This window comes from Hemicordylus capensis, chromosome 3, assembly GCF_027244095.1.
Source record: "Hemicordylus capensis ecotype Gifberg chromosome 3, rHemCap1.1.pri, whole genome shotgun sequence".
NCBI lineage: Eukaryota > Metazoa > Chordata > Lepidosauria > Squamata > Cordylidae > Hemicordylus > Hemicordylus capensis.
In genome coordinates this window covers 150,665,853-150,689,621 of record NC_069659.1, presented here as the reverse complement: position 1 = coordinate 150,689,621, position 23,769 = coordinate 150,665,853, and the positions used below count along the sequence as shown (strand labels likewise).

At 45.8% G+C, this 23,769-nt stretch overlaps 1 protein-coding gene across 2 annotated transcripts in view; it reads left to right on the top strand.

Moving 5' to 3' along the window:
- IPO5 (importin 5) overlaps window positions 1-23,769 on the top strand; it is a 111,835-nt gene that overhangs the window by 12,868 nt on the left and 75,198 nt on the right. For both annotated transcript variants that reach the window (XM_053306531.1, XM_053306533.1), the window contains exons 7-9: window positions 6,174-6,296; window positions 6,396-6,516; window positions 21,082-21,169. In XM_053306531.1, coding sequence (XP_053162506.1) covers window positions 6,174-6,296; window positions 6,396-6,516; window positions 21,082-21,169 — 332 coding nt within the window. The remainder of the gene's footprint in view (window positions 1-6,173; window positions 6,297-6,395; window positions 6,517-21,081; window positions 21,170-23,769) is intronic.

The following is a 23,769-nucleotide window of genomic DNA, read 5'->3' as shown; positions in this document are numbered from 1 at the left end:
GAAAGCGGCATTAGGTGCGGAGGGACACGGAGCTGCTTCTATGCAGTCTAAAACTGTGTCCACTGATCCTGCTTTTAAGAGGCCATTGGAGGTCTCCTCTAGTGACCAAAGACGCCGTGAGAAGAGGTGCCGGCAAGACGCGCCAGAGACTGTGGCTGGAGAGAATCGCAAACATACGACCCCATCGCCTTCATCGGCGCAGGGCTCGGAAATTGAGTGGAGTGCTGAACCTCGTACATCTAGCCCAGCAGAGGGGAGCAGGAGAGGTCTGTCAGCATCGACCCCTCCTTCGACATCGAGATCATCGGTGCCGAAGCCCTTGACATCGAGCAGAGAGCGGGTAATAGATCCCTCGACATCGAAGTCCTCGGCATCAATGTCGGCATCGAAGTCCTCGGCATCGAAGTCCTCGGCATCGAAGTCCTCGGCATCGAAGTCCTCGGCATCGAAGTCCTCGGCATCGAAGTCCTCGGCATCGAAAGCAGCAAAGAGCCGTGAATCCTCGACATCGAAACTTACCTCGATACCGAGAGAGCATTCTCAGTTTCAGAGACACCGTTCCCTGTCACCTGCTCGTACCCCACAACAATCGCCATCAACACCGCAGCAATTGAGTGGCCAGCGTTCAGACCGTAGTGCGACTTCTGCCCTTAGAAGTTTGATGGAGTCTGGCCCAAATACCCCAGCGGAATCCACTTTTCATGGTTTCCTGAGTGGGGGGTTGGATAGAGAGGATGATGGAGAGGAAGAGAATGAAGGGCTCCTGCCACCTAAGACCCCATCTCTTTCTCCTAGGGCAGCAGCTGAGAGCTTACTCCAATCACCACTGGCGGTGGTGCAGCCATTGGCGGGTATAGCTGATGGGAGCATACGCAACCCTGCCACGCAGCCCGCACACACTTGTGGTTTTAGACATTCCTTGCCACACGATTACGCAGACTACCTGAGATGGAAGGCTATGCAGCCGCAACAGCCTATAGAGAGAGCAGCTGCATCTTTAGAAACACAACCCCAGGCTACGCTACCTTTGCAAGAGAAACCTGCTGGAAAACGCAAAAGGAAAAGCACCCCACCCCCGCCAAGCCCATCGTCCAGGGGTTCGTCTCCTGCTTCAACACACCAGGACTTGGAATCAGAATACTCAGATTCTGATCAAGGCAGTCGACAAGTGGAGCCTCCTTCTGAGGTCCCACCACGTCTTTCAAGATCCCCTACAGAGGAACTCAAGGCGTACCATTCCCTGATTAGAGAAATGGCTGAAGCATTGGGTTTGGACCTGCAACTCCCCGAAACAGAGTCTACTGACCCGGTGTACAACATGATGTTCCAATCCAAGTCGTCTCACCCAGTCTCCCTACCAATAATCCCTGCCATCGCAAAGGCAGCTAAGACAGCTTGGGACAGTGTCCAGACAGCAAATCCTACGTCTAAACGTATCGAGAACTTATATAGGGTCCATGAAGGAGAGGAGAAATACCTGATACACCATCCGGACCCAAACTCTATGGTGGTGGATTGTGCATCAACATCAAAGGGCAGCCGCCGCCATACAACGCCAGCAGACAAGGAAGGGAGAAAAATAGATGTTTTAGGGAGAAGAATATATGCCACATCGAGCCTGGCTATCAGGATTGCTAATTATGCAGCCTGTATGGCTCGGTACACCCATCTGATGTGGGACAACTTACTTCATGATTCTACTTCAATGTCTCCAGAGCAGCTGCAAATAAAGCTCCATGAAGTATTTGAGAAAACAACATCTGTGACAAAGCAACAGCTAAGTACGTTTAAACATTTGGCGGAGACAGAGTCAAGGGCCATGGTGACTGCTGTCACAATGAGGCGTCATGCTTGGCTGCGCGCAACTTCTCTCCAGCTGGATATGAAGGACAGAGTAGAAAATCTGGCCTTTGATGGGAAGGGACTCTTCCATGAAAGCACAGATGCGACCATGGAGACATTAAAAAAGTCAAGGTTTACGGCCAAGACCTTTATGGTACCAACCACGGCAGTTGGCCCTCGTACATTCAGCTACAATAAGCAAAGGTCATATCGATTCCAAGACAAGAGGGATTTCAGAAGACAAAATAGGCCCTATCAGCGGCCTAGGGGTTTTGGAAACAACAACGCCAACAAAAACAAAAATCAAAGCTCTAGGAATAACAAGGAGGGTGCGAAGCAGTCCTTTTGATTGCTGTGCCAGCCCACTGCATTTAATACCAATTGCCAGGACCAATGTCATCGGCCCTGTAGTTGCCAACTCAACCATCAGACTGGCAAGCCATGCTTTAGCATGGCACAACATAACATCAGACCAGTGGGTGTTGAGGATTGTGGAGACGGGTTATGCAATAGAGTTCATCACTCTTCCACCGTTCTCTGGCCTACGTTTCACAAGGTCGACCTCAGTACTCGAGGAGGAGATACAGGTATTGTTGGACAAAGGTGCAATTGTTCCAGTGCAGTGGGCGAGAAGGTTGTCCGGGTTCTACTCCCGCTACTTTCAAATTCCCAAGAGGGATGGCGGAATCCGGGCGATCATGGACTTGAGGGGACTGAACAACTTTGTCTGGGCCCGAAAGTTCAGGATGACAACGTTGCAGGAGATTCTACCCTTCCTAGATCAGGAGGAGTGGGCGGCAACGTTAGATTTGAAGGACGCATATTTCCATGTGGGCATCCAGGAAGACCACAGAAAGTACCTTCGATTTACTGTGGGGGAAGTAGTATATCAGTACACGGTTCAACTGCTCCGAGAGTTTTCACCAAAGTAGTAGCAGTAATAATTGCGCACCTTCGAACTCAGGGCCTGGTGATCTATCCATATCTAGACGATTGGCTCCTGGTGGGCAAAGACAGGAAACTACTGGAGACACAGATACAAGTGATGCTCGAACTTCTCCAGGACTTAGGTCTCAACGTAAATTGGAAAAAGACAAATTTAATTCCCAGGAAGCAGCTGAGCTTCATAGGTGCTGTTCTGGACTTGGAGCAATGTCGAGCATTCCTACCATGCGACAGATACATTCAGATAAAGTCTCTGGTGGAACAATTCCTGGCCAATCCCGTTCAAAGAGCAAGAAAGGTAAGAGACTTTTAGGCTTGATGGCCTCGTGCAACACAACTGTTTGTTACACAAGGCTTCGGTTGAGGCCCCTGCAGCGTTGCTACCTGGACCATTTCCGACCCAATATAGACAGCCAGAACATGCTACTGCACCTTTCCAGGAAGGTACTAGTTTCCCTACAATGGTGGTTAGTCGAGGGAAACCTCTTGGGGGGGTACCTTTCCGTCCTCTGCTTCCAACAGCATGGGTCACGACCGATGCTTCGCTGCTGGGGTGGGGAGCGCACTGCGGCCCCGATTGCATTCAGGGACAGTGGACACCTCAACAAGCCCAGAGGCACATCAACTACCTGGAACTGTTGGCTGTGTTTTTGGCTCTAAAGGCCTTCGAACCTCAACTACGAGGCTCTGTTGTGCAGGTCCACCTGGACAACACAACAGCTATAGCCTACCTGAACAAACAAGGGGGGACGGTTTCACCGACGCTTTGCACCTTGTCGAGAAAATTGTGGGAATGGTGCATCATGCATGCCATTTACCCGATGGCGATACACATTCGAGGCATAGACAACCAACTAGCGGATGCTTTGAGTCGAAGCACTCAAACCAGCCAGAGACACGAGTGGGAAATCAGACAGGAGTGTGTCAGACAAGTTTTCGACCGCTGGGGGACACCATCTGTGGATGTGTTTGCCACGGAGGAGAACAGGAAATGCAGGAGATACTGCTCTCGTGCGGGAGTGGGTGTAGGGTCTCTAGGAGATGCATTTCAGTACAATTGGAGCAAGGGGCTACTTTACCTGTTTCCACCAATGCCACTCCTCAATCGGGTGTTAGCACAGATCTTGAGGGACAGGTCAAACTGCATTCTAATAGCCCCTTGGTGGCCACGTCAGGCTTGGTTTGCTCTGCTGCTCCGCATATGCAGAGGGAACCATTTCCGTCTTCCACCAGTGCCAGATCTTCTCCAGAGATCGGGAGGCATGATACTGCACCCAGAAATCCAGACACTAAGGCTGACAGCATGGAGGATAACCTCTTAAAATCCATCCTGTTAAACAGTAGGCGGAAATCAACGAGACGCAGCTACTTCTGTAAATGGAAAAGATTTGTAATGTTTGCAAGGGCAAATAAGTTTGTTGCACGCCGTGCATCAGTGCGTCAGGTTTTGCTTTATCTGACAAGTCTGAAGGTAAAAGGCCTTGCAAACGTTTCGCTGAAGGTGCATCTGGCGGCACTGTCCTCAAAACTTCCTGGTTGGGATGGGAAAACGGTGTTTACCCATCCTGAATGTAAACGGTTCATGAAAGGACTAAATAATCTGTATCCTCCGCTACGCAGACCTTTAGAGCAGTGGAGTCTATCGTTGGTTCTATCTGCATTGATGGAGGGACCTTTTGAACCACTACATTGTACTAGCCTTAGATTGTTAACGCTTAAAACTGCTTTTCTGATAGCTATAACCACGGCCAAAAGGGTGGGTGAATTGACGGCTTTGAGAGTGGATAAGCCTTATACCCAATTCTACCCACATAAAGTTGTGATGAGACTAGACCCAAGTTTCCGAACAAAGATAGTTACGGACTTCCATTTAAATCAAGAAATAGTCCTGCCAACTTTTTTTAAGGACCCACATACGGCTCTGGAGAAGGCACTGCACGCGTTAGATGTGCGTAGGTCCTTATTGTTCTATATGAAAGTGACTAGACAGTATAGAAAGACAAATAAACTATTTGTGGCCTATAAAGGAAAGTTTAAGGGGCAGGCAGTGTCTCGGCAGCGTTTAGCACACTGGTTGGTAGAACTCATCCTGCTGACATATAAGCTGCAGGGGGTGGCACCGCCCAAAACTATACGGGCGCACTCTACTAGAGCATACTCAACTTCTGCTGCTCACCTTTCAGGCATTAAGATGGACGACATCTGCTTGGCTGCTACGTGGTCATCCCAGCAGCCTTTTATTAAACACTATGCAGTGGACTTGCGCATGGCGCGCCAGGCGGAGTATGGGCGAGCTGTCTTGAAGAGGGTGTTGCCTTAGCGGGCGACCTTCTGCACCCACCACCATGGGGGTCTAGCTTACTACTCACCCATTTACTTATGGGCTCAACGGATCACGATCCAGATAAACAGGTTGCTTACCTGTAACAGGTGATCTGGTAGTGATCCGTTGAGTCCATAAGACCCGCCCAGAACCAACCCCGCTGCAGAAGAGTGGAGTAACATCTGATGACAGGTTGCACGGAAGAGTCGGTCTGCACAGAGAACTAACGGAAAACGCCCAACCGCTCTATATAGATAGCAGGCAGCAGCACGTGCAAGTGGGCGGTTGGGCGTCGCGAGGAGCTACCTAGTCGGCCCGAGAGGTGCCTGCGCAGGCGCAGAACCCATTTACTTATGGATTCAACGGATCACTACCAGATCACCTGTTACAGGTAAGCAACCTGTTTTTTTTTTCAGCAAAAACATATTTTCTATAAAAGTTACCACATTTTTGTATGAAAGAAACATGTTGTCAGACTTCTGAAACTGTAACATAAGAGCTGCAAACAACCTGAAACTCAGATCAATTTAGTACAATTTTTCAACAATGCAGAAATCTGTCAACTGAAAATAGTGCATGATTTCTCAACACATGAGAAAGAAAGAGTTTCTTTTGGAGAAGTTTCTTTGGATTTTTTCCCAGATGGAAAACTGTCTGTCCCACTTGTAAAACCCACTTCTACTATGGTGCTAACTATGGTTGATGTGAAATGCCCGTATAGATGATGGTTAGTTCTGGCAATAGAGGGAATTTGTGTACAAGAGCAGAGGAGGAAAAGGGGAAGGATCTTGGGTTCCTTTCCCAAGCTCCTTGGCACTTGATCAAGCTGGGGAGTCAGAAGGAGCCCCGGCAAGTGGAGCAGGTCAGGTTGGTGAGTGCTTAGTGACATTATTTCCAATGGCTAAGTGAGGCAATTTTCAGTGTTTGAACTCTCCAACCATTTGGATCTTCTAGGTGTTTGCCCCTGTTGCAAGTAACTTGAAAAGTTCAGCACTATCTTCCTAAAGTACAGGATGGATTTGAGTGTGAATTACGGGTGATAAGATATTGAATTATCTTCTAGGCAGTAAATGACTCCTGTTACCAAAATGATGATTCAGTCCTGAAGTCTCTTGTAGAGATTGCAGATACGGTACCAAAATATTTACGCCCACACTTAGAACCTACATTACAACTGAGTTTGAAGGTAAGTTTGGAACCCCCATTCCCTTTCAATTTAAACTTTGATTTTATTAGATAACTGGTCTCATTTTTAGTGTTCTACTTAAATATTTATCTATTTCAGTTATGTGCAGACACTAGCCTCAGTAATATGCAACGACAGCTGGCCCTTGAAGTGATAGTTACGTTATCGGAGACTGCTGCTGCTATGCTGAGAAGGCATATCAACATTGTTGCACAAGCTAGTAAGTAACCATTTTCTTCATTTTCATTTTAACTGTGAAGACAATAACCAGAGAAGGGGAATTTTAGACACCTTAGAGACTGTAAATTAGGTAATACACTTGCTTTGATCTGACACACTGTGTACAGAGCTGTATGTATTTATTTATTTGAGAGAGAGGGAGAGAGCAGGAGAGAGATAGCTTCAGGCAGTGTACAAATTAAAACATAAAACAATATAAAACAGTTAAAAATTCATAAAACAGATAAAATTTCAATACATAGAAACACATTAAAGTTTAGATTTCAATTAAAAGCCTAGGGAAACAGGTACACCTTCAGGGTCCCCCTAAAAGCAAATAGAGGAGATGCTCTTATTTCAGCAGGGAGCGCATTCCAAAGCTGCAGTGCAGCCCCAGAGAAGCCCCAGTCCCGAGTCGCCACCAAACAAGTTGGCTGCAGCCATAACCGGACCTCTCCATCTTAATAGATGACAGGGTTTGCGACAGAGAAGGTGCTCTCTTAAACCCTGGACCCAAGCCGTTAAGGTCTTTATAGGTAATAATTAGCACTTCATATTTTGTTCGGAAACATATCGGCAGCAGTTCTTTCAAAATCGGCGTTATATGGTCCATTCGGGTAAACCCAGACTGCTGCATTCTGTACCAGTTGTAGTTTCCGAACTACGTACAAAGGCAGCCCCACGTAGAATGCATTACAGTAGTCAAGCCTAGAAGTTACCAGCATATGTACCACTATTTTAAGGTCATTTACCTCTAGAAATGAACGTAGCTGGCGTAACAGCCAAAGCTGATAAAAAGCACTCCTGGCCACAGCCTCAGCCTGAGAAACCCGAAAGAGGTTAGGATTCAAGAGCTCTCCCAGACTACAGACTGGATCTTTTAGGAGGAGTGTAACCCTATCCAGAACAGGCAGATCTAAACAATCTCTCAGGTCCTGACCCCCTACAGTCAGTAATGTAAAGTGTGTGCCATCAAATCGATTTCAACTCCTGATGCCCGCAGAGCCCTGTGGTTTTCCTTGGTAGAATACAGGAGGGGTCTACCATTGCCTCCTCCCACGCAGTATAAGATGACGCCTTTCAGCTTCTTCCTATATCACTGCTGCCCTATATAGTACCAGTGGGGATTCAAACCGGCAACCTTCTGCTTGTTAGTCAAGCTGTTCCCCTCTGTGCCATTAGGTGGCTCTACAGCAGTACCTCTGTCTTATTTGGATTCAACTTAAGCCTGTTATCTCTCATCTAGACCATTATCACCTCCAGGCAGGCATTTAGAAAGGTCATGTTAATTTCTGATGAAGTTGGTATGGAGAAGTAGATCTGGGTGCCATCAGCATATTCATAACATTCCAGACCAAATCTCCTGATGATCTCTCTCAGCGATTTCATGTAGATGTTAAAGATCATTGGAGACAGTATGGAGCTTTGTGGAACTCCACATGTTAGCTCTCGCTTTGCTGAACAGTCTCCAAGCGACACCATTTGGAATCTGCCAGAAAGATAGGAGTGGAAAAATAGGTTGCTCTCCTGTAACTGATGATCTGGAAGAGATCCGTGAACATCCACAAGACCCTCCCTAGCCTCCCCTCTGCATTAGTGCTCTGCTATGTGCATACTTGTGTGCATGCTGTTTCCCTTGGTTCTAGCTGTCAACATTGATGAACTCACCTGTTCATCAATGAGCACTACTGGATGGTCGTTCTCCTTGGCAGTCGTCCAAGAACTGAGGAACACGGCATCCAGCTGCCCTTAAATAGCACGCTGCACGTGTGGAAATGGGGCTGGGATGCCTCGACTAGCTGCAGCATATGGTCTCCACGCAGGAGCAGGTTCTGCACCTGCGCAGATCGTCTTCGGGATGAATTCGTTAGCTCTTCGCGACACCGGCAACCACCAGGTGCCCGTGACTACAGTTCGTCCTAGTGGCAGTTGGGCGTCCCCTCAATCAGTTTCTTGATGGCCGACAGCTTGTCAGCATGTTTCATGGTGTTACAGTGGCTTGCCATATATGCAGCGGGGATGGACGGGTGGGTGTTATGAATGATAGAACCACTACCAGATCATCTGTTACAGGTAAGCAACCTGTTTATCTGGATAGTGGTTCCATCATCCATAAGTGGGTGAATTACGAGCTACCCAGACGGAGGTGGGATTGCGTCGCAAGTCACTGTAGAACTCTCTTGAGGACCTCCCGTCCAAATTCTGCAGCAGCTGCCGTTCGTAGATCTATAGCATAGTGCTGTATAAAAGTTTGATGTGTAGACCAGGTGGCCACTGTACAGATGTCATTGAACTGAATGCCTGCCATGTGTGCTGCAGATGTGGCATATGCCCTAGTAGAGTGAGCCTTAATGGAGGCCGGCGAGCTAATGCCCTGTTGGTCATATGCCATTTTAATCAACTCCACCAACCAAAAGGAGAGCTTTTGGTGGGTGGGCGAGCCACCTTTGTTTCTCCCTTGTAGGTCCAGAGATAGCAGACATGTCTTATGAATATGCTCAGTGGCCTTCAAATAGAGAAGTGCCCTAAGCACATCTAGCGAATGCATTGCCTGCTCAAGTGGAGATGATGGCTCTCGAAAGAAGGTTGGCAGAACAATCTCTGCATTTAGATGAAATTCCGTAACAACCTTAGGGAGGAAATCCGGATCCAAACGCATGACGACTCGTTCCAGATAAATTCTTGTATACGGTTCGTCTATATGGAGTGCCTGCAGTTCACTCACGTGTCTTGCTGTGGTGACTGCAATCAAAAAGAGCGTCTTCAGAGTTATGTGCTTCAATGTTGCTGCTGACATCGGTTCAAACGGTGGTTCAGTCAGCGACAAGAGCACCAAAGAAAGACTCCGTTTTTCGGCCAGTAGTCTAACAGGCGGGTATAAGTTATTGATTCCCCGCAAGAAGTCTTTACATCTTGGGTGAGTGAAAACTGTTTTTCCGTCCCATCCATTGTGGTGGGCTGATATAGCCGCCATATGTACCTTTATAGACACATTTGCCAGGCCAAGGGTGGTTAGATAGAGGAGTACTTCCTTCAGACTAGCCTCCTTGGGGTCGTAGCCCCTGGAGGCTGCGTGCGCCGCAAATCTATGCCACTTCACTCTATAGTTACGTCTCATGGATTGTTTGCAAGTGTGTTGGAGTATCTTCTTCAGGAGCCTATCCTCCATGCTGTGAGATTTAGGTCAGATAAGCTGGGGTGCATCAACCTTCCTCTGTTATTAGATTTGACCACTGTGGGAGTCTTTTGAATCTGCCTTGTGATAGTTTGAGTAGCTGCATGAACCATGGCTGCCTTGGCCACCATGGCGCCACAACTATCACTCGTGTCTCGTTGTGAAGGAACTTGGCTATCACCCTGGGTAGGAGAGGAGTCGGTGGATAGGTGTAAAACAACTCCTGACTCCATTGGTACTGAAAGGCATCGCCTTTGGATCGTGGGCCTGCTCCCATCCTGGAGCAATACTGATTGCACTTTTTGTTCCCGAACGTTGCAAACAGATCCGCTCCTGGCCCGCCCCAAGTCTGGAATAGTTGTTCTAGCATCATTGGATTCAACTCCCGTTTGTGTTGCTCGAGCACAAGATCTCTGCTCAGGGAGTCTGCCAAGCAGTTCAAGGTGCCTTTGATATGGGTTGCAACGGGATAGATCCTGCGTGGGATGTACCAATTCCATAACTGTAGACTGAGACTGCACAACGATCTGGATACTGTTCTGCCCTGTTTACGTAGGCGATGGCTATCATATTGTCCATCTGTAATAGGACGGTCTGTCCAGCCAGTTGCTCTTGAAAGGCGACTAGGGTTTTGTAAGCTGCCAACAGCTCGAGAAAGTTGATATGTAGTAGACTCTGATCGAGAGTCTACTGACCCTGTACTCTGTAATGCGTCAGGTGGGCTCCCCATCCGAGCATAGAGACATTGGAGGTCACTGTCGCAGTCGGCGGCCGATTCTGAAACAATATACCCTGGAGTATGTTCAATTCTCTGTCCACCAACCTAATGAGGACAATATCTTTCCTGGAAGTGTGGCCTGTTTGGATTGTGGTTCGGTCCATGGCTGGTAAGCCCTTAGGAACTAGAGCTGCAGCCTGTGCATCCGCAGCTTTGCATAGAGGACTGTTGTGGTGCAGGACGCCATGAGACCAAGCAGCACCTGAACCATTCACGCTCTTTGAATGGGATTGTTCTGGAACAGACGAATGAGTGTCCGAATGCGCGTGAAGCGCTCCTCCGGGAGATATGCCTTCTCTTTTGACATATCTAGCTGCGTGCCGACATACTGTAGGCGCTTTGCAGGTTGGAGGAAAGACTTCTCCCAATTGATTTGAATGCCGAGATTGTCCAATAGGGCTGTTACTGAGTCTATGTGTTTCAGTAATTGTTCCTGTGTTCTGGCTGTCAAAAGCCAGTCATCGAATTAAGAGTATACGGACACTCCCATGATCTGAGATAGGCGGCTATCACTGCCACACATTTTGTGAATACCCTCAGGGCGGTGACTAGGCCGAAGGGTAACACATTGTACTGATAAATCTCGTTCTTCATGGTGAAGCGGAGATATTTGCGGTGATTCTCTTGAATGCCTATAAGGAAGTATGCATCCTTCAGATTGAGCGTAGCAATCCAATTCTCCCTGTGGGGGAGAGGAAGGATGGCTTACAACGTTGTCATTCTGAAATTCTGCACTTCGATGTACTGGTTTAGGCCTCGCAGATCCATTATAGGTCTTATTCCTCCATCTCATCTGGGGATTTGGAAATACCGGGAGTAAAATCCCGTCTGGCTGAGAGCCCACTGCACAGACGATATCGTTTCCTTTAACAAGAGTTTCTGCACCTCCTCCCGCAGTATCGGTGTCTCGGGAGTGTACTTCACGCCCAGAAATGGCAAGTATTCCTTGAACTCCAGCACATAGCCCATGTTGATTATACACAAGACCCAGTGGTCTGATGTTATATGGTGCCACACTTGGGCATGGCTTGCCAGTTTGATGGTTATTCTGGCGGGATTCAAGGAGATGGTGTTCCTTGCACTGATGTTCATTGATGTTCCAAGAGCGCAGTTGTTGAGGTGTTGAAGATGCGCACCGTAGGATGCAGTTGGGCTCTGGCCCAGATCAAAGTTACTGCTTGGATTGTGGTGGTCTCTTATTACGCCCAGATTGGGTCGCCTTGTTCCTGGGATAGAAAGGACGCCTGCCATTGTTATTGTTGTTATAACATTGGAAAGGGCATCTGAAGTCCTTCCTATTGGATTGCCGATAAGAAGAGCCTTGTCGTCTTTGATATTGGTTGTACGGTTGGTATCTTTTGGCCAAGTTTGGAATGGCAGGCAGTTTGGAATGGGTCTAGATAATTTGTGTCCTCCAAAATTTCCTGGAGATGAGAAGCAACCACTCGCTCACTCACTGCCCAGCCAAGAAAGATTAGAAACAGGTTTATAATTAGCCAGGGGGTCCAATGCAGGCTTCTTCAGATAAGGTCTAATAATAGTCTCCTTAAGACAAGGAGGCTTCCTGCCCTCAGAGAAGCATTTATGATATTTACCAGACCATCTCTACTAATGTAACTGCCAGATGAAATGAGCCATGTTGGGTGATGGGATGTACAGTGATGGGACATACAGAGAGCAGGTGATGGGATGTACAGTCTGAAGCAGTTTGTCCACATCTTCAGTAGTAACAAACTGAAAGTGATCCAATTCAGTCCTGCAAGAGGAGTTGCTGGACACCTCTACAGTAGACTCTGCAATAACTGTAAGGTCTAGAAACCAAAATCCCTTTTAAAAACCAAAATTCTACTAATTGGCTATTGGAAGGAGAAATGAATACAGTCCCCTCCCAAACAGTTGAATGGTCATGCTTCAGCTTTTTGAAAGGGCTCAATCCCATGATGTATCAGGGTAACCTTGTCCCCAATAAGGAGGTTCGTTCCTGGGCAGATGGAGCCCAATAATCATCAGCCCAGACAAGATAACAAGATCAAAGGTTTATTTACTCTCAAGTAGTAATGGTATTGTTTGGCTCATGCTCAAAACAAGACAAAGGACTATTGCAGAGAGCATACATTTTATACTCTTAAAATTGTTCTCCAGCTGCATAGCAAATACGTCGTCATGACTTGCTAAGATTAGGGAATAAACCACAAACATGCACGCAGGCAGACAGCCTTATCTTAAAATTGTTCTGCATTCTAAATCCATGGTCACTCTAACCTGTGGGGGACGGAAAACTACCAGAGGGAATACACAGTAGTAAGCATCCTTCTAGCAGAGCAGATCCTTGAGTTTAGTTAAACATAATGGCGTTGCTTATGTCAAGCTGTGAACTTCTATGCATTTCTGATTTACTATACATCACCCATGTATTAATGTCTTCATACTGCTTTTCAAGAAAGAAGTTACAAAGCAGTTTATATAGCATAAGAAATGTACCCCTAATGGTTGGATCAGAAAATGCTGTTTGATTTTCAACATAGATATTATATTGTAATAGGAAAGTATTCCAAGGCCTGAAAAATGGTTCGATAAATTATAGGTAGTCACTCTATTGTATAATATTAGTGTATTATACACAATAATGTGTGGTCTTTTGTACGGTTTTTTTGATTAAAGTAAAACTAAACTAAAACTAAAAAACAAAGTTTTTTGATTAAACTAAAATAACAGGAATAGGAAAACCCCCCCCTTCTCTCTGTAGCCAATGTTAGATGTCAGATAAATATTCAAAGTTATAGCTCTTATTATTAAGTGTGTTTAAGGCTATGTTAGAAACATAGAAAGCTGCCATATAACTCTTGGTACAAGCGTAAGACTGTGCCATGATCAACAATGAAAAAGAGCAAGAGGAGAATCCACATGGGAGAAAGGAGAAGAGTGCACAAGCTTCCAAGCTCTTTCAGTCAGAAAATGTTGCATCTGCTTTTTAACTTGTAATTACTAAAATTCAGCATTATTGGGCAGAAAACTTATCCTCTTCTGTGGAACACTCTTCCCTCCCCCCAGATTCATTCAGCCCCCTCCCTGGTTGCTTTTAGGGCCCTTCTTAAGACCTACCTGTTTCGCCAGGCGTTTGCCTTTTAATAATTTTTGTTTTAATTGTTGTTAGTATTTCTGTTGTTCACTACCTAGAGTCTTTTGAGGAGGCTGTATATAAGAAGTTTCAATAAACAAACAAATAAATAAAAACTAGGATAATTAGTTGGCCAAAATGTGAATATGGGTAATGCTCAAGCAAACGGTTAGTTTACTGTATATTAAAATAAGACATGGTAAATCTAGTCCAGGCTTGGCTATTAGCTAGAATTTTATCACATTAAAAAAAAAATCTAATGTTTAAGCAATAGCTAAAAGTTCAGGAAAGTGAAGTAGCCAATTGTGGGCATAATTAGGTCCATCAAAAAATATTGTTTTGTAACATTCTAGGTAAAGGAAACATTGAGGATCATTCAACTTTAGCTCCTTAGGGGTCTGCCAGGTCTCTCAGCAATCTTGCTTGTTTGTCTTTTTTATGGTGGTTGGTTTTTTGGTGTGTTTATTGTTTAACTGACCTTAAGGTATTATGTGTAATTTTTATGGAGTTTTATTGTATTTTAATTTTTATAAACCACCTTTGGATGCATTATGAAATACAGTATAAAAATTGAGAAATAAATAAATAAAAAATAAACTATAGCTGATTTCAGATAACAGTTCCTGGCTAAAATCCCCTCCTTAGCCGAGTGTGTTGTCAGGAGGTTTAATCATAGCTCTGGAAAAATTGAACATCTGTCATTCAATAAAATTGGACATAAATTAATAGATTTTTCTTTTGAGACTGTAGAGCACACTTTTTCCTCTGCAAATTGGGGCATGATCCAGATAACTAAGTACTTGTACCGTACTTTTTGGCATAAATGCTGCAGCGCATATGTTCTTAAAAGTTGTTTTTCAGCACCTGAGGCATTTATGCTCATGCAGCACTTAGTGCAAATGGAGAGTAAATGCAGTGCTTATGTGAAAATGGAAGGAGGCACGGTGGCAGCATAGCAGGGCCCAACCAACCAATGAGAGGCTGCACGCAGCTGAGAGGGCCTTGAAGCAATCGAGGCACCAGCGGAGGAGCGGTGACAGTGCAGCTGGGCCTTCCTGGCCCCGTGTTTGCTTGTTCCCCCACTTTTTACATTTCACATGGCTATTTGGACTCCGTGGGGGGGCATTTTGGCCCTTTTCTCTCTCCCCTGAAGGGGCTTACTTGGACGAGGATGGCCAGGTTGGGCCCACGGCGAGTCCTGAGGCAAGGCCAAGCCACATGTGCGTTCTTGGGATGCACCTTCATGGCATACTTTTAGAAGCTACACCACAAATGGGGAGGGTGTGAATGGCCATATTTACTTGATTCCTGGTACTTGGCCATATTTACTTAATTTAGCTGCAATGTTTACAGTGATGCAGCATTTCTGATGTGTGTGTGTTTTTAAAATCAGCCTTTTTTCTTCAGTCATTTACGCTGATGCGGCATTTCTGCCTAAAAATATGGTACATCCCAAGTGAAATGGCAGCCCTAAGTACGTGGGGCTGCCTTTTCACTTGGAGAGTTAAGCGCATGCTTAAATCATTCTCATTGAAATAAATGGAAATGAAGAATAAGTAATTTTAGTTAGATCCCTTGAAACTCTCCACCAGGCTTCTAAAGTAAAAACTGACATTCTCTGGATTGTAATAGTCTTTGGGCCATGAAAAACCAAATTGGAAGCTGCATGATTGCTGTTCCTGCTATAATTTTTTGAACGTTTAGTGATTTATCTCATAAATATTTGTATACATATGAGCACTTGAGACTCTGAATTAACCAATTCATGCTACAATTAGTTAAAGGAGGATGAACTGCTGGTGCAAAACTCTGTCAATTAGCCAGTTCTTGGAAAGCTTATGGTGGGAATACTTAGGACATAGTATTCAAAGGGGCATCATAAGTCAAGATAATCTTGAATCAAGTAGTCTACTGTTTTACATAACTTAAGTAAAATTAGGCTCTGGATCGTGATCTGTTGCATTAATAAGGAATGGGGTTCTGCACCTGTGCAGTGGCCTCATAGATAAATTTACTAGCTCTTTGTGGCACCCACTTTGCCCTGCACGTGCTCTGTGCTTCTTTTGAAATTAGCAATTGGTGCCATTTTCTCAGTTTCTGTTTGACCGCCAAAGCTGTCAAATAGACAGCTGCTTGGTTCAAATTGATTCTAAAAGTGAGAGAAAGACAAAACTATTTTATTCCTGCTGACATACGGACTGTTTAACTATTCTTCAGAATGAACTAAATCAGGTGCTTTTGGACTCCCTTAGTTTTTGCCATGGTACCTCAGGGCCCTGGGCCTCAGTGTGCACCCCTTTCACGATGGAGACTAAAAAACTTTTAAGCGTTGTATGGAATGTAGAGCTAAATAAAACGGGTTATCATGACTCCTGCTTGATGTGTCTGGGAGAGCAGTGTAACCTGGCAGCTTGCAAGATATACTGCTCTTTCTTAAAACAAGCGCTGAAAAATTGGGCACTGCGGCTGCATGCCACACTTTATGACAAGGCTGCCTCATCTGACAGATCCATCGACACTGGTGTCGAAGTTAACTTGGGCACCAGGAAAACAGTCAGGATCTGCTAAAACACAGTCTAAAACATTGACTGAGAGGACAGAGGTGGTGTTCAAGCGGCCAAAGGAAATCCTTAAGCAGGCACATCGGCATAAGGACAAAAAGAGGAAGCACTCCTTGGATGAGGAACAAGATTCTCCGCCTCTTAAGAAACATAAGAGCAAGTCAAATTGAAGGATGCTACCCCTTCATCTACTGAATTGCAGAGCTGCAGCCCGCCCTTGACAATAGGTATTGAGGCTACAGCGTCGGCTCAATTGGAATTGGTGTATTTTACCACAGAGTAGCAGTTTATAGGGGAAGAGGCAGCGCTTGATCCAACTACAGCTAACACACTGCTTTCAGTGCTAGATTCAATTAACAGCACCCCCTCCTGCTCGACCTTCCAAGGATTTTTTATCAGTGGCCTCAACATCAACCCTGATGTTGAGAAGGTTCCAGCCCCGATCACAAAGACCCCATCAATGTCTCCAGTATGCTACTCTCCCATAAGACATTGCTAGAGGAAGTGCAGGTTCTATTGAAAAACGAAGCAGTTGTCCCTGTGCAGTGGATGGAGAGCTTGTCCGGATTTTACTCCCACTATTTCCAACTTCCGAAGCAGGATGGGGGGATCCAGGCAATGATAGACCCACAGGACCTCAGCTGGTTCATATTAGCTTACAAGTTCAGAATGACACCGTTGCAAGGAATACTGCCTCTCCTGTACAAGGAGCAGTGGATGGCTATGTTAGATTTGAAGGATGCATACTTCCACATAGGAATACAGGAGAATCACCGCAAATATCTATGGTTTACCGTGGGAAATGCAGTATACCAATATGCTATCCTTCCTTTCAGATTGTCAACTACCCTGCAGGTATTCACAAAAGTTAGGGCAGTAGTTATAGCTCACCTGTGGATAGAAGGCATTGTGGTCTTTCCTTTTTTGGACTACTGTCTTCTGGTGGGATGCAACAGAAGGGTTACTTTCGCAAATCTATTATATGCTGACTTTGCTGAAGGAACTGGGCATCAATCTCAACTGGAAGAAGTTGAGCCTGGAACCACAGAAGTGCATAGGTTACATAGGCATGATTCTGGATGCGTAAGGAAAAAGGGCATTCTTACCAATAGAACGTTACCAGCAGATCAAGGACCTGGTTTGCCTTTTCACCAGCAGACCGGTTTAGGGCACATGCAAAATAAAGAGGTTAATGGGTTTGATGGCATCCTGCAATGCTACAGTAAGTTACATGCATCCACAATGTGGCTGCTACAAATGTGATACCTCAGGAACTTCTGCCCAAATATAGACAGCCAGATAAAATTATCTGGACAATTCCACTGGTAGTGCAATGATCTCTGTGCTGGTGGACATTGAGGACAACCTGCTAAAGGGTGTAACTTTCAAACCATTAACCTCCACTCAATAGGTGACTACAGATGCATCCCTGTCTGGATGGGGAGCACACTGAGCACATCAAGTGCAGGGCCTGTGGACAGCACATCAGTGTTGCCTACTTGTCACATCAATTATTTGGACTGCTACCTGTGTTTATGGCACTGAAAGCATTCTGGCTGCTGCTCCAGAACAGGGTGGTGCAGTTTCAACTCGACAACATCACAGCCATTGCAACACCACAGGCAAGGGGGGATAGTGTCCCGTTCTTTTGGTGCCTTGAGTATATAGATTTGGAATTGGTGCATAAGCCACAGTCTGCATCCTCAGGCCATACACCTGAGGAGTGGACAGTGTGCTAACGGATGACCTCAGCAGATCCATTCAGCAATACCAACATCACTAATGGGAGCTCAAAATCATCTACCTCCTGTGACTGTTCAATCTATGGGGTCACCCAGGTGTGGACATGTTTGCCACTGCATCCAACAGAAATTGCCCGCGTTTTTGCTCATGGGCAGGTGTGAGCTGCGGATCCTTGGGAGATGTGTTCCAACATGCATGGAACAAGGGACTGCTTTACATATTTCCACCTCAACTGCTGATAAATCGGGTACTTGCGCAGCTGATGCGAAATGACTCAACATGCATTCTAGTGAATGCATGTGGTGAATGCATGGTGGCAGCCATGGTTTGCACCGCTACTCAGACTAGTGAAAGGGATTTTACACCGATTTTCTCTGAGGCCAGATCTTCTAACAAAGGACAGCCAAGCAGTACTGCACCCAGACGTAAACTCTGAAGTTAACAGTGTAAAAAGTAGGCTTCTGGAAAAAAAATACTAATTAACAATAGAAAGCTCATGACTAGAGAGAATTATGGCTGCAAGTAGAAGTGTTTCAAGGAATATGCAAACACTCAGGGGTTTCAACCCCATAGGGCGACTTTGTGGCAGGATTTGCTATATATGACATCTTTGAAACTCAGGGGTTTAGCGAATGTGTCTCTCAAAGTCCATCTTGCGGCTCTTTGTCCAAATCATACGGGTTGGGATGGCACCACTGTCTTCTCCCACCCAGACTGCAAGAAGTTCTTAAGGGGTGTAAACGATCTATATCTGCCAATAAGAAAACTCATGGAGCAGTGGACTTTGCCACTGGTTTTGTCCATCCTTACAGAGAGCCCTTTTGAGCCTTTGGGGGCAGCTACCTTGAAATTGCTCACCCTAAAGATGGCATTCCTTATAGCAATCACTACAGCAAGATGAGTAAGCGAGCTCACAGGACTGCAGACAGATGTACTTTATACACAATTTTATCCGCAGAAGGTGGCTATGAGGTTGGATCCACAGTTTCACCCTAAAATTGTGTCAGTTTCATTTAAACAAAGTTATAACATTACCAATCTTTTCCCACAATCTGGATGCACCACTGGAGAGGGCACTCCATTCTCTGGACATCCAGCGGTCTCTTCTGTATTATCTGCAGGTAACCAAGAGTATTAGAAAAACAAAACTCCTTTTTGTGGCCTACAAGGTCAGAGCAAAGGGACAGCCAATCTCCCGCTGACTGTCTCATTGGTTAGTGGACTCATATAAGCTGCAGGGTGTGGATCCGCCGTGCACTGTAAGGGTGCATTCTACCAGAGTGTATATATCATTAGCTACACATCTGTCAGGAATTCAACTAGTAAATATCTGCACAGCAGCAACATGGTCTTCACGGCAGCCATTCATTAAAAATTAAACATTATGCCATTGACCTGCAATCTACTGAGTAGGCAGGCTTTGGGAGGAGTGTTTTTAAAAGGGTGTTGCAATAGACTTCCAGGTCTACTGTGCCCACCACCTTGGTTGGAAGCTGGCTAATCAAAGTAATCCATTGTATTCACAAGACCCTCCCAAACCTCCCCACAACAGTAGATGTTGTCATCATCAAAAATCTTGCCATGGAAATGGCACTGCATGATCATCTGGATTTGGTGGTCTTCAAGAAACTGAGAAAATGACGCCCCTAACTGCCGATATCAACAGACTCATGGAGCATGTGCAGGTCAGAGTGGATGTCATGAGGAGCTAGTAAATCTGTGAGGTCATTGCGCAGGCTCAGAACCCCATTCCTTATGAATTCAACAGATCACTACCAGATCATCTTACAGGTGAGCAACCTAGTCATGTGCACGGACCGGTTCGGAGGCCATTCTAAAGGCCTCCAGACCAGTCCGGACACGGGGTGGTTTTGGTTCGGGTGGGGGGTTCCACAGGAGTACGGGGGGGGGGCTTTACTCACCCTCCCAAGAACGGCGCCGTATTTATGTGAGTAAGTGGGCGGCATACCTCCCTGCCGCCCGCTTCATTCCCCCTCTCGGCGTTCCCTCCGTTCAAATTTTGAATCGGGCGGCAGGGTATCTCCCAGTCCCTGCTGCCCTCTTTAATGCCTCCGCTCGGCTGGCGGCCGCCCCATTCAAGCCTTCAAGACCCCTGCCGGCCCGGCCCTTCCCTGCCCTTCCCTTCCCTTCCCTTCCCTTCCCTTCCCATTGCAAGGGGGACAAGCGGCAGAACTCCCTGCCTTCCCCCTTGCCGGCTGCGTTGCAAATGGCTTCTAAGAAGCCTTTTTCGCACATGCGCGCAAAAGGCTTCTTAGAAGCCATTTGCAGCGCAGCCGGCAAGGGGGAAGGCAGGGAGTTCTGCCGCTCGTCCCCCTTGCAATGGGAAAGGAAGGGAAGGGCCGGGCCGGGCCGGCAGGGGTCTTGAAGGCTTGAATGGGGTGGCCGCCAGCCGAGCGGGGGCATTAAAGAGGGCGGCAGGGACTGGGAGATACCCTGCCGCCCGATTCAGAATTTGAACGGAGGGAACGCTGAGAGGGGGAATGAAGTGGGCGGCAGGGAGGTATGCCGCCCACTTAGTCACATAAATACGGCGCCGTTCTTGGGAGGGTGAGTAAAGCCCCCCCCGCCATTATTTGGAACCCCCCACCCCAGTGCCGGACCGCATCTCCGCGGTTCCGTGCACATCCCTAGAGCAACCTGTTTTTACATGATAATAAAACCAGTCAATTTGCACCCTGTCATCATAACACTGAAAGCAGGTTTAGTTTGTGCTTGGTTGAAATACTGCTTTTAGATTTCCCCCTTTCTATCTCAGTGAGTAAAAGGACTAGAAACTGACTTCATTAAAACAAAAAAGTTATGAAAATTTAGGGAACGGAACTGGAATATCCCAGAAGGGTCCGCACTGTGACCCCTTCTCCCCACTCAGGACTGTCGCTCAGCTGTAGCTTTTGTGATGAATTTGTGTCTGAATCTGTATTTATAAATACCCCATCACTCTGTGCAGTGAAAGTATGCAGTATACTACTAAACCCCTCCCCTGCCAACTCTGCGTGGGAATATTACAGTTCATGATTGTGATGATGGTATATGTTGTGGCAAGATGAAATATGTGCAAGTGACATATTCCTTCAGGAGCGTTATTAGGTTTTGAGATGGGGGCCGAAGTTAAAAGTTTTCAATTGCTATTGGACTACCTTTTGTAGATTGTCAATGTTAAATTTCTTTAGTTCCTCAGATGTTAGCAATGATGGTTGACTTAGAAGAAGATGAAAACTGGGCAAATGCAGATGAGCTGGAAGATGATGACTTTGACAGGTAAACAAGTTTTTTTCAGAAAACATTATTAGCCTTTTCAAGGCTATTTTCATTTGAAGCTGTGTTTTCTTTGATACCTATAGTTGGTTTACATGTCACAGCAGCCCCACATGATTGCTATGAGAGTGTATGGGCCTACCATTGGACTTGGAACTGGGCTGCACTTTCATAGAGGTGCTGTTCTGTCAACTACTTTCTCTGACATCTTTTTAAGTCTCTAAAGACGCATTTCTTCACCCAGACTTTTAACTGATATTATTTTGATTGTTTTAATATTGTTTTTAGAATATTGTTTTAAAATTTTAAATTGTGTTTTAAATTTCTTGCTTTTAACTTTTTGGTTTGTTTTTAATTAATGTTTTACTTTTAATCTTGTAAACTGCCCAGAGACGTAGGTTTTGGGCAGTGTAAAAATATGATAGATAAATAAATAAATAAACTAATAGGTGCTGAGGCTACTGCAATTTTGGCAATGCCAGCAGCACATTTTTGATGTATTGTCGTTGTGGAAATTGTGTTGCAAATGTGAGCATATTGAAGTATCGTCATGAAGTGCCATGTTGAATGCATATTGAACTCATGACATTCATATTGAAGTGCCATGACACATATTTATATATACAACATCTCAATGCAACGGAACCTGATAATATTACAAGACAGGCAAGTAGGGACCACCAGAATATGTGAACAGATTATAAGACTGATATAGAAAAGAATAAACAGTTTCTACAGCAGTCTTATATTAAACCCAGGTCCTTGTGAATTTTCCCTCCCAAAACTAGAAGCAGGCAGAGATTATTCTTAAGGAGGAATTAGGAAACTATCCATAGAGAAGATTTCAAATCCAAGGGGATATCATGTTAACATGGCTTCAAGTGTCCCATGTGTAAGCGGAAAATGATCAACAGTAGCTGCTGGTTTCTGTTGATTCTCTTCCACATCCCAATCCCTGGCTATAGCTCTTTTACTGCACTGCCTACAGTTTTAGGAGGTTCCCAGGCCCTCAGTGGCTTTTCAAGAGACTGCACTAGAGGTTGGGGTGGGAAAGTGTGTTCCGTGTGCAGTTCTCTGTATCCAAGGCAATACTGATTACATCTTTAAATTGCAGTCTTTGCACCTCTACGAGGTGCAGTTAATTGTATATAAAATTTAATTCTTCTGTAATTCATTCCTGTAGTTCATTCCTTTTATCAGCTTTGGCTGATACGCCAACTGCTACCTTACCTGGACAGAGATAGCTTGGTCACAGTTATTCATGCTCTGGTAATCTCTCACTTAGGTTACTGCAATGAGTAGTATGTGGGGCTGCCTTTGAAAACGGTCTAGAAACTGCAGGTGGTACAAAATAGGGCTTCAAGGTTATTAACTGGGACTGGATGTTTTGAGCATATTATACCAGTGCTTTGTTAGCTGCACTGGCTCGCAGTCAGTTTACAGGCCCAATGCAAAGTGCTAGTTCTTCAAAGTGCTAGTTCTGACCTAAATGGCTTGGACTGGGTTACCTGAGAGAGCACTTGCTCTGTATGTCCCAACCCAGACCTTAAGAGGTCTTCCTCCACATGCCCCTATCAAATAAGGTGAGGCAGGTGGCTACTAGGGAGAGGACCTTTTCAGTGGTTGCACCCCATTTATGGAATAGTCTCCCCAGTGAGGTTTGCCTGGCTTCATCACTTTGTTATTTTAGATGCCCAGTAAAGACCTTATTGTTCACTCAGGTCTTTTAAATTTTGATTTTAAAATTTGATGTTTAACTGGTTTTAAAAGAATTTTTAAATTACTTTTTATTTTATTTTGTGCTTTCTTTTCCCTTTTGGTCTGTTATGATTTAATGTGCTGCGTGTTTTTATTTCACGTTTTAACTTTGTATTGTGACTGTCCAGAGCACAGTTTGTTATGGGGCGTCTAACAAAGTTGTTTGTTTTTATCACCATCAAATATGATTGATATTATTAATTCCTGTAGACGGGAGATGCCGCGTGGGGATGTGGCAAGCTACGCCCCCGCTGAAGCACCTAATTGGACAGTGGGGATTCCATATGCAGATAGGGAGAAGGAGCCTGTGAGAATAGAAGCACCATGGTGATTCCATATGCAGATAGGGAGAGGAGCCTGTGGCACCGTGGTGATTGGGCAGTGGGGATTCCATTTGCAGATAAGGAGGAGGAACTTGTGATGGTTAAGGAGGAACCTGCGATGGTATAAGTTGGAATGCAACTGTTTTTGATCAGAAGATGTTCTGTCAGCAGCCAGGTAGGGAATGAGCGGCCATGGCAGCAAGGAAGGGCCCAGTCAACCACTGCTGCTGCTTGGGGCTACCAAGGCCATTGTCAGAGAGAGGCAGGCAGGCAAGGGAAAGGCCCGGGCCTGTCAGTGGCCTCAGGGGAACGAGCGGCCATGGTGATGGCAGCAGCAAGGAACGGCCCGGTCAGCTGCTGCTGCTCCTGTGGGAAGGAGCAGCAGCGTGGTTTGGGTGAGGGTGAGGAGGTCTTTGGGGTTGCAGCTTGGCCAGTAGGTGGCAGCGATGCTGCAGTCATGACCAAGGGGGTGAGGGGGATGGAAGCAACGGGATGGAGGAGGAGGAGCAGGAGTGCAGCTCA